The sequence below is a fragment of the Chanos chanos genome, chromosome 2 (assembly GCF_902362185.1).
Source record: "Chanos chanos chromosome 2, fChaCha1.1, whole genome shotgun sequence".
NCBI classification, from domain to species: Eukaryota; Metazoa; Chordata; class Actinopteri; order Gonorynchiformes; family Chanidae; genus Chanos; species Chanos chanos.
This window is the reverse complement of record NC_044496.1, coordinates 48,481,431-48,493,016: the sequence shown is the minus strand read 5'-3', so window position 1 is coordinate 48,493,016 and position 11,586 is coordinate 48,481,431. Positions and strand designations below refer to the sequence as shown.

Genomic DNA, 11,586 nt, shown 5'->3' with positions numbered 1-11,586 from the left:
CCAGATTCTCACTCGTGAAAAACAATACCGCTTTCCGGTGATTAGTAAATTAGTAATTGTTTCATCCTTTTGTAATCATTTTTAATGACCCCCCCCCCCCCCCCCCACTAATTTGTTATTATTATATTATTGTTCAAGGATGTGAACACTGTGTTAAAAGTTTTCAGGGCCCCAAATCGGGTTTCATAATGTGAACTAAAAATAGGTCAAAGCCCCGTCCACTTCTTTATGTGAGTGATCTTCACATGAGTGTGGAGGAGATTGTGTAGCCCCTCACATTAATGTCCTGTGACGCTCTATTCCTGACTAGGTTCTTGTTTTGACCCGTTACTTGGAGTGTTTTTTTTTTTACGTTGTTGTTGTTTTTTACACCCTGTGGTAACATAAGCTGCTGATGATTCAGGCAACAGGATGTTTGTGCTCAGGTTCTCTCCATGGTACACCTAAGTCACCGCTTACTTGGAATGCCCCTGCCTCACATCTGAATGCAGGGCATACTTGTTGGAAATGTTCAGTGTCAGACATAGGCAAGAGTCCCAGTCTTGCCCCCTGCGCCTTTGCTTTTGAAACGCATGAGTGCCACACCTGAGGTTACGGATGTCTTTCATCATGTGCTGAAAAATATAAAGAATACCTTCAGTGACATTTGTGTACTACCCTATTTGAAGTGTTTTCAAAAAGGAATTATCAAAAACACTCTGTCTCTCTCAACCACCCTCATCTTGTCTACCTGTCTGTCTGCCTGCCTGTCTGTCTGTCTGCTTTCCTGCCTGTATTCCTGTCTGCCTTCCCGTCTGCCTGTCTGTTTGTCTGTCTGTCTGCCTTTCTCCCTCTCTCTCCAACATCAGTCCTGTAGTCTCTTGCACTTTCCCCTGATGCTGGTTGCTTTTTATGTTGATGGAGGGCATCTGTCTGCGAGTGATGCACTGATGTGATGAGATTAGTCAGATTGGACAGGCACCACTTCAGAAGCAGGCCCAAAGGGCAGTGCATTAGCATTTCATCCATTCAAACATGACATGGTCTCCCCTCCACGCTGTCCTTCAATGGGTAAAAGATTACTCTTTCTGAAAAGCCAACCCATCAGCCTTTAATTTATATAACTCCCTTTATTCATCCATTTTGATTAATTCTAGATTTTTCACATCACATATGATAATGATGCCAAGAATGGCTAAAGGTTTCATTCAAATGCCACAGATCTAGATATAGGCTAATTTCAGCAATTTATATGGCAATCTTAATGGCCCATATCTCACACTGCATATGTTAGCTATGATTGACAAGTGCAGCAATTACATCAGATTCCTGGTGGGTTGGTCATTCTGAGAAACACAGCTATTTGCCCGGCTAGTTCGTTTCTCAGGACAGTTTCTAACCTCTGCCACATCTTTTTGAAAAGCAGTTGCTGTTTTGCCCAATCGATTTGTATGGTCCCCAAACAGCATGTTTTCCCATTTCAAGGGGGAGCTTCTCATTGGCCATTAAATCTCTCTCAGGGCTTCCCTAGCTGAGGATGAGGAGCAGAGCAGCAGTTGGATCTGACATATGAATAGGCTACTGGGATTACATTGGATTAATGGGGAAGTTTGCTTGATGGCCGCTGTGATTTATCTTAGCGGGAGTTATGTTGTTGCTCCCTACACAGATCGCACACTCATCTCCATGGCGTAATAAAGGTTGGGTAATGCCTGGCACCAGCATATGCCAGTTGTCAGAGTGAAAAGAAACCCAGTTTGAGCAGAGAGAGAGAGAGAGAGAGAGAGTGAGAGAGAGAGAGAAAGGGAAAGGAGTAGACACCGATGGAAGCAGTGGAGTGATGATTATTGCTGACAGGTTTAACGGCCCCATCCATCCTGTTCAGGCTCCGTATCAGCCCAGGACAGAGAAAAACAAAGACATTGTTCATTCCATACGGATAAACAGAGACACAAAAAGATATACAACAGCAAGAGCCCGCCACGTTGCACACGCGTCAGTGTCTGTCAGTATGCATATGTGTTGACACTCTGTCCCCTTAGACCCAATGCAGAAAACATCCCTCACGTTACTAATCTGTCATGGCCATTTCATACGAGCCATTAAAAATGCATTAGCCCAAGAACAATTACAATATGAATTACAGCTTATTCATTATCATTCAATTACATTTTATTCTGCTTAATTGGAATGAACAGAATTAACACATCATCTGCACATCATCATATGGAGCGTGGTTTTGCATTCATTCTGGAGGAGCAGGAGAAAAACCATGACCTCTTTGTCTTCTTTCAATTTCTCATTTTAATGTCTTATATCTGTGTTGTTGTCTTTCTTTCAGCCAACAACTCCAAGTTTAATGGCAAAATACAGATCTAGTGGCTCTGATATTTTGTTATGAACTGATGTTGCTGGGACATTGTTGTTACAGACTGGTTATACAAGTCCATTTCTCTGGGTCAAGTACTGTCTGTCTCTGTCTCTGTCTTTGTATCTCTCTCTCTCTCTCTCTCTCTTTCTTTCTTTCTTTCTTTCTTTCTTCCTTTCACACACACTCTCACTGAGCATATCAACTCCCTGAAGCTAACCACTGTCCTTGAAATCATGTTTCTCTGCTTGTCACTGTCAAGGGATTAAATGCAAAGAATATTACGCCTTTGTAATGTTGTCCTTGGTAATTAGAAAAACTGAGGGAGGATGGAAGAACCTCTGACATTGACTTCTCTTATTATTGGGTCTGTGACAATCTCAGGGATATCCAAAACATGTCTGTATAACATCAGCATCTTATAGCTTTGTTGTACATATTGCAATGACATGAATCAGACAATTTCTGAGCATCCACAAGCGCAAAAATTCAGTAAATTAGGTTGCACATAATTTTTAAATGAATGGCTGCAAAATATATCATTCGACCATTCAACTGTTTGAATATGTTTAAGAATTGCTGTTCATTTGGAATTCCATTCTATATTTTCAGTGTGGTTCTCTGATTTGACCTTTATTACAGTTCCAGTGCTTTAAATTGTAAAGTTAAGAATGGGTCTTGTATAGAGGATGTCATGTCAGAAGCCCTGATTAAGAAGGCTGAATTCTACAATGTCATTTAGACTCACTTTATTACCTGTTTCAATCAATTATTCCTCTGTTTCGGCCAGCACTGGTCATCTGCATTTCTTTTAACTCTGCTGTTGTCAAGTCTCTGCATAAAAACAAATGAAACCTTAAGGGGTCTTACAGCACAACCCCCCCACCCCCCACCCCCACCCCCATCTGCAGTTGTTTTACATTCAGGTCTCATTCACAGGTTTATAGATGAAAGCTTGTGTGACAGGGAGTTTACTCTGCCACACTCTAACTCGGGGCTTTTGATTTTAGGGAGGTTTCCTGGATATAGGGCTATAACAAGGTAGAAAATGAACCACATCCTTTTACTTGGTAGAATATTCTGTGCAATTAATGTTAAATAAATAAAATGTAAATTCTCAGGTCTAACACTGGGGGACTGACTCTGAGTTTGCTGCTTGTAATTATTATTTTATAATCAGAGTTCAATTTTTTTTTTTCTAAAATTATTTATCTTATCATTTGTGTCTTTCCTGTGGTTTTGATTTATATCACACTTCTCTTCACTCTGACACTGAATGAGAGTATTTCCTGATACTGCATGCATACAGCTTCTTGTAAGGTACATATTTTTGTATGAATTACAGATCTAGGGCAGTGACATACAATAATTATTCCCCTCAAAGCATCAAGAGGAGGCTTTTAACAGAGATTTTCTGCTGTAATTGCATTTACATGCAAGTAAATGCAACTAAAGGGAGATGAGAATGAGAGATAATTTACACAGGCGTATCGTGTGAATCTTCCCTACTGTATCAAAAAATGAATTTTTATAGTTGTAGCATATGTTCTTAGTATGATTTCCAATGTGTTTATCATGGTGTTGTATTTTACGATGTTCCTCACCATAGATGATTATAGTTTGCATTTATAGCCATCACAGTATGTTATCACACCAGAATTCAATGGCATCAAGCCCCTTGACCATGAACGCATGCTTTTTCAAAATTAAAGTAATAACACGTGCACCCCCAGATTTTTTTTTACAACATATTATTTTAGTGTCTATTGTGATTTTTAAACACACAGAACGAAATTAATGTACCTTTAAAAATGTCAAGACTTCAACTGAATTTGCCTTCACAAACATATCACCTAAATACGAGTGAAATTCTGGAATGTTCTCTTCACAGTAGCACCATTGTTTCGGTAGACAGAATGCGCTGGATCAAGTAACCTGATTAATACTGTAGGTTGATGGATCCTCAGCAGTCACCATTAGTCATACTAAGATGGCTGCCAATGAAGACAGATCTCTGCTGAAAGCTGAGATTGATGGTTTAGCTGTAGTTTTAAAAAACTAATTTTGAGCTCCGTCACACCTTAAAATTCAAATCTCTTGAATCTCAAGGACAAAAACCAATAATTTCTCAAACATTTGCTGGCACGGCTTGCTGTTGAGCAGAGAGCCCAGAATAGCCGCCTTCCACTACTAGAGTTTTCTAAATTCAAAATGTGTGCTGATGATATTCATAATTTGATGAGACGTGTTCTAAGGTTTTCAATACATTTTTAAAATGAGCAGATTGAGTCTCTTCAGTACACCAAACTGGCAGGGTTGAGCCTAAGAAACCTGTCGTGAGTAACACCATTATCACTGGTAGCAGGCATGTACAACCAGTCTGAGAAACAAAGCATCAGCCCTTGTATTAAAATGTATGGGAGTTTTAGATCTTGTCTTCATTTCCTTAATGTTAGTTAAGTGTTCGTAATGGTCCCTATATTTTACTTAGCCAGCTGGCACATTTAGCTTTGTAGACTATAGCTGAAATGGACTCGAAGATATGTAGTTGAGTAGTTTTTACATGCCATACAGCTATAGCTTTGTTGCTCGGTAACTGTGTGACATGTCAGCAACTTCTGCCCACTTACACGATAGCCTTACGTTATCATGTAAATGGGCTGGCCGACATGAATTCGTCCCTTTCTGCTATACAGTTTGTGCGGTTTGTCGTTCAAGATTTAAAACGGGAATTTTCCACATAACATCAAAAATGCTCTCTTAAAAAAATATTACATGCCTTGCCAGCTTGAATAACTCAGGCCCTGAAGTACCAAAGTCCCAAAGTCCCTGTGAGTTCTTTCAACCATTACATGTATTTGATGGAGCGAGGAATGCACACATCTGTTTTCAATGAAGAAATCAGTCTTTGGTTATGAGAAAAGCGGGGAAAGCAGTGGGACACTAGACCTTGAGGATCAGTGTACCAGTGCATCGCACCTGTGCACCAAAGACTTCAACTTATTTGCTATCAGTTTGTCTTTGTTAGCCATTTTTAATTTTTTTTTTTTTAATTAACCCAGACAAGATAACACCATTATATAAGCTCACAATGGAACACGTTAACGAGTTTTACACTCATAACATGTAAAAACGTAAGATTTCAAGTAAAGAGATTACAAAGCTGTCACCCATAGAGAGATTCCATTTATATCTACAGGACGAATCAATGTTGCACCATAACTGTGATGTTGACTTTTTGAAGTGGAGGATGACACAAACTTTGAACAACGTAGTCAATCATCTTTTGCTGCTCTGAGAAAGATTGTAATCATTTTAACACAATAACAATAATGAATCTCTTGCACTTTCAGTATGACTGGAACATTATTGCCTGGTCCCACATCTCCATATTTGTTTAATGACCATCTGTTGTGCTAGTCTTGGTGTCTAACTGTCAGAATTTAATAATGGAAATGTAGCCCCGAATAGTACAGGCACAGAGGAACAATACATGTTCATAATGACAGTAATGGAATAGCCATCACATAATTGACCATCTGCTCTATTGTTTTGGAAAAATCTTGGGCTTAATGTAACCTCTTATGAATAAGCCAATGCATACTGAAAAAGTCATGGGAGTGAAGTGAAGAATAAAATAGATGTTTGTCATGGTGCAATTTATCAGCCGTGTTATGCTGGATTTTATTGGAATTTTCTCGGTCAGTCAGTCATTTAGTGATGTTTAAAATACTGATGGAATAATGGAGTAGGTACATATTTTTGCTCAACTGCAGCCTTAATCACCTTGATCTAGGAGGACAGGATAGTGATTGCCAAAAAAAAAAAGAGCAATTCATAGAATGTGAGTCCTACTGCATTGTATTTTTATACATCTCCATCGCCATAAATACTCTCTAAATTTTTGTTTTTGTACATTACCATCATCATAAACGATCTATGATTTCAGCTTTAGAGAAACTGAGAATATTAATGTTTGCAAATGATTTTGTTTCGTCTAAAGTGCCCCCTCGAGGGAACATTCTGCAAATATCAATTTTCATTCATAAAGTTAAGGTTCTCAGTGGACATACACTGATGAAAAGCAGCACTCCAACTTCTAATAAAGTCACTTGTGGATTGTTTGTTTGTATATAAATATGACATGATATTTGCTGTGGAGGCCATATGACGTGCAGGGCTTCCAGTATCAATCTTTGAATGAGATTTTGTATTATCCTCCCCAAAGAAACATCAGCACCGCTATCTCCACTGCCCGGCATGGCGGGAGGGCTTTCTTCCCAGAGTCTTAATCCCAAATCCGTTCTGCCTCTTTTCCAACTCCTTGTTCTGGCAAAGGATGGTCAAACACAGCCTCATGTAGGTCAGTCTGTTCCCACTGTGAATGGACTCCCCTAATCTGAGTGTGGGGTACTACGACATCACGGCAGCACTCAGTTCTTATTCAGGCTTGGTGTCTCCACAATTCCATTGCTTGGACACAGTCTGTGACACCCCAGAAGGATGGCAAAAGCTCTACGGAAATCTGCGTTGAAGGCATATATGATGGGGTTGAGCGAGGAGTTTGCCCAGCCGAACCACACAAAGATGTCAAAAGTGGTTGGGTTGATGCAAGGCAAGTCTGTGCTGCCAGTGGCCAAGCTGTGTGTGCAGAAAGGCACCAGGCAGTTCAGGATGAAAAAGGGTAACCAGCAACACACAAACACTCCCATTATAACTGACAGAGTTTTTAACACCTTGGTTTCCCTCTTGAAGGATAACTTGAAAGAGCTCTCCGAGTCTACGTTGGAGTTGCTGCTCATGCTGTTGTGGCGGATCTTGGCACTCTCTGCCGCTCTCTCGAGGGCTGAAATCCTTCTGATCTGTTTCTGGGCTATTCTGTATATCTGAGTGTAGGTGACAATCATGATGGCTACTGGGATGTAGAAGCTGATGAGGGAGGATGAGATGGCATAGGTTCTGTTCAGGCTGGAGTCACAGTTTTCCAGCAGTGGAGACCTGCTAGAGGTGTTGGCCATAACTGAGCTGACAGGTTGTGCTTTGTGCCAGTTCAGCTGCACTGGGATGAAGGAAATGAGCACGGACAGTGTCCAGGCTACGCTGATCATCACAAACGCTACCTTGGGAGTCATTTTCCTCTCATAGCGAAAGGGGCTGGAAATTGCCCAGTACCGGTCCACACTGATAACACAAAGGTTCAGAATGGATGCTGTGGAACACATGATATCAAATGCCACCCATATGTCGCAGAAAGATCCAAAGGGCCAAAAGCCAGCGATCTCAGTCACAGCTTTCCAAGGCATGACTAAGACTGCTACTAGAAGGTCTGATACAGCCAGCGAGATGACAAAAATGTTGGTAACTTTGGAGCGGAGGTGACGGAACTTTGTGACTGCTGCACAGACCAATGTGTTTCCCAGTAACGTGGACAGGATAAGCAGTGAGAGGAAGCATCCAGTGAGAATGCGAGTGGATTGGTCGGTTTCCAACAAACCACTGTCGATGACTGTCAGATTCATATCCATTCTTTCTGCCTGTATCAGAAATCACCTCATCAGCAGAAGCTGGTGTCCACTGGAAAAGATCAGAAAACAGAAAGATGTTTATCGGACAAATCATTTGTGCTGAGGGCAGTTTGCTTTTGTGAAGATTTACGTTAATTGTTCTTGTTGTTCTGTGAAAGAATTTGTTACAAGACAAGAATGAGAACCAGCCACTCTGTTTTCCTCTCCATATAGTGTAAGCTACTTCATAATTAAAGTTGCTTTTTCATATCAGTACCCCTCTAATGTTTTTCTAACAATATTACTTGACATTTTAGTGAAATATGTGACACTGTGGCAGTGTATTCCTTAAGTACATTTGTTGTTGTTTAGTCTATGTGGCATCTATGTCTCTCAATGACTCCTTATCCCACTGTATGTAATTACACTGGATGTAATGATCCTGATATCCGACACCACTGAGCGCATATCGTTATTTCCTCTCAATTCATATAGTGCGAATCCGCGAGCCACTGTCCACATATAAATCCATTGCATTGCCATGTTAATGAAAAGACCCATCAATAATGTGGGAAGTTAACAACTTTTAGGTGAAAGCGCACATTTAAGCCATTTGCACTTTTTCCGCGTGCACTCACAAAAACACTCACTCCTTCCCAGCGAAAGAGTGAGACATCTAAAACACTCCTTTTACAAATTCAACCAGTTATTTTGGACTGATATTTTAGGTTTAGCATTAACATGTTGCTGTCAAGATAAGGTGCATCCTAGTGCAGGTCTTTACGCAGGTAGATATGTGCCTGTCCATCGTATCTTAATGTAATACTCACCAGACAATCCTTTTAAATAAGGCAAATGTTGATTTCATTTTACAGGAGTTGCATCGAAGGCAGAGCCCTTCTCCTCCTCCGACGAAAAACATGTCTTGTGCTACAGTTCACTCCTGGGGTCTTTCTTTTCATTACGCACGACACTTGTGTGTTTTGGAGCAAATCGATTTTTTTTTGCTGTTTTTCCAAATTCAGTTTAAGTGCTGAGACATTGAAATTTCTTTGACTCAGCTCTGAAAGAAATCTTGGCTCCCATGGCGTTCCGAAAGGTCAATCAGAGGACTTTATTTCCTCAAACAATTACTCCGCCAGGAAAGAAAACCGCCAACCACACACTCAGACTCCACTTGGCAAATGCACAATGTTCACCCGTCCTGCACAATTTATTTAAAGACATATACACCGGATGACACGCGACCTCGTTTCACACCTAATCATTGACGTCGTACCTTAACGCTCCATGACAAATCGCCTTGATATGAAGTCTGCTGTCAGGTCAGTCGATTGCAGGAGCGCTCGGGTGAAAACCTCATCGACGCAACACGACAGAATGTATCCACTGATCATCTGGTTAACGGTTAAAGTTCACAACTTGTATCAGCATGTACTTAATTTTGTTCACGCCGAGTCAATTAATGTCCATAACTTACCATCTTTCAAGACAACGCTAAATATGATGCTTTGACGATTACTGCGACTTTCAAGCATTTTTGGAATGTATGACAAATTAGACAAGACTATGATACCTTTGCAAGGGTTTAAAGGCATGGATGAAGCATGTTTTGGGATAATATTACATCAGTGGGATTATTCATCATTTGGGTCAGCTTTATTTTGGACCTTATAACCCCCCCCCCCTCCTTTCCCCCCCACGAAAAGGAGCTGCCCGCTTAATGGTAGCAGATGAGGCCATCTAACGGGTGGTCACAATAGTGAATACACAGGCATTACCACGTCATATAGCCTAACCCACCGGCTTCCTTTTCACAAAGCTTTTTAAATTTTTTGTAAATTTATTTATTTGTTTATTTATTTAGTTTTCTTTATTTATTATTTATTATTTATTTATGGGCATACCCCAGTTTATAAATTTCTATCCGTACACAAGTATATTGTTTAGCTCTGTGTATGAACAAAGGTTGGAGAAATTATTTGATGATCTTTTTTATTATTGAAACACATATTATAATTTGCAAATGTGTGGATGGATTTTCTAAAACCTTAATGAAGATCATTTAATTTGCTCCAAATCTCTGTTCTTTTAATTTTGGGAATATCCATTAATTTCAGTGGACAAGTTTTTGGCTACAAATGCATGTACACATGACATCAATTTATTTATTGTTTTGTTTTGTTTAGTTCCCCGATGTAAATCGTAAATGTTATTGGATCATACTACTTTCCATAATTCAGCCTGTGCAATCAGCATTGCTGGGGAAAATGATACATGCACATGACATTAATTCTGTTTTTATCAGTTTTTCAGGTGAAATGAGCTGTGTATTCAATGCTCTCAACAAGCCTGAGTATAAGACATCAGAATAATGCATTTAACGGGTGATTTATGGTCATGTGTTTTGGGGTTTTTTTTTCAATATCATTTAGGAATCATTTTGTATAATTGTGTAATATAAAGGGGTATCCTTCTTTTAAGAGTATAGGGGTACAGGATTTCTTTTCTCAGTCATGCTCCACAGAGCATGTGTTGTGTTGAAAACTCTAATGCTGTAAAAGGGCACGCTTCAACACTTCTCTCTCGTGTCTCTCAACATTTCTTCTCAGCTCCTGCTTTGCGATTCATTTGTTATTAATATGTAAAATGCACAGTACACTTTAGTGTACTGTAAAATGTACATTGTACTTACTGAGCAATGGTTTTAGGCATTTATTTGTATACAAAAAAATACATCTTGTAACAATTGTGCTATAGACAACGAGCCTTCACTGTTTGTATTAAATAAATTAATATAATTATGATGAAACTTAGTCATAAGAAACTGGCTCCTTTGATGTCACACTATGAACCTTGCATCAAAGGAAACTCCTGACATTTCTTTAGCATATCACTTATATGTATTATGCTTTATTTGCACCTTATAGAGAAGGATATGTACCGTGATATCCTTGAGAAATCAAAAGATAATCCACCACAGAGACATAAGATATGACGGCAACAAGCCCCAGAGTCATCTGCAATTTACTACCCTCTCACTATAACAGAGTGTTATGATGAAATGAGTGCACTTCTTTTTTTTCTGTTTTTTTTTCTGTCTACTGTCTGCTGTAACTATGAGTTTGCAATGCCTTGGTACCCTCTCCAAAGAAGGTACTCCTGATGTAAAACAACACTAAACACTATATCTGTTTGAAGGGAGAAATAAAATGCACTATTGAAAAACAGTGTTTGTTATAAGGGCAACATTCTTAATTAGGGTTCAGATGTTTGTTGTATCATTCATGTTCAGGAAAACAGGAAAATCAGTGCTGTGACTCACTCACTTTTCTGAAGTGATGAATGTGGGTGTTTTTAAAGCTGAAAAGACATTTTGATCTGTGATTGAGTGCAGACGTGTCCACTAGCTTTCATAGGAGACATTTCACTGAACAGCTGTGTAAACTAGGGCTACGAGAACACAGCGGCCAGCCATGCACTGCTGCTCTCAAATTCAGTATCTTATGGCGGCATGTGCCTGACACTGTCAATGATAATAGAAAAGAGGTGTAGATGTAGAACCTAAAGGAACGTTTGTCCAAGCTCTTGAAGCAAATCAGTTTTATAACTTGAGTAGAGACAATAATACACACTTTGTTTTTCCCCATCCATAAAGGGGAACATGAAGTGTGCATGATTATCTCTCCTGAAATTAGACCTTTTACTGATGTTTTACTGACAAATTTGGATGTG

At 39.6% G+C, this 11,586-nt stretch overlaps 1 protein-coding gene across 1 annotated transcript; it reads right to left on the bottom strand.

Annotated features, from left to right (window-relative positions):
• Positions 1-6,780: 6,780 nt before the first annotated feature.
• Positions 6,781-7,872, bottom strand: drd1a (dopamine receptor D1a). Its single transcript, XM_030766316.1, has one exon. The coding sequence runs from the start codon at positions 7,870-7,872 to the stop codon at positions 6,781-6,783; it is 1,092 nt and encodes a 363-aa protein (XP_030622176.1).
• Between the last annotated feature and the right edge of the window lie 3,714 nt (positions 7,873-11,586).

Excerpts from the sequence above, each read along its gene's own strand:
- drd1a (XM_030766316.1), bottom strand. The coding sequence starts at position 7,872 with ATGGATATGAATCTGACAGTCATCGACAGTGGTTTGTTGGAAACCGAC.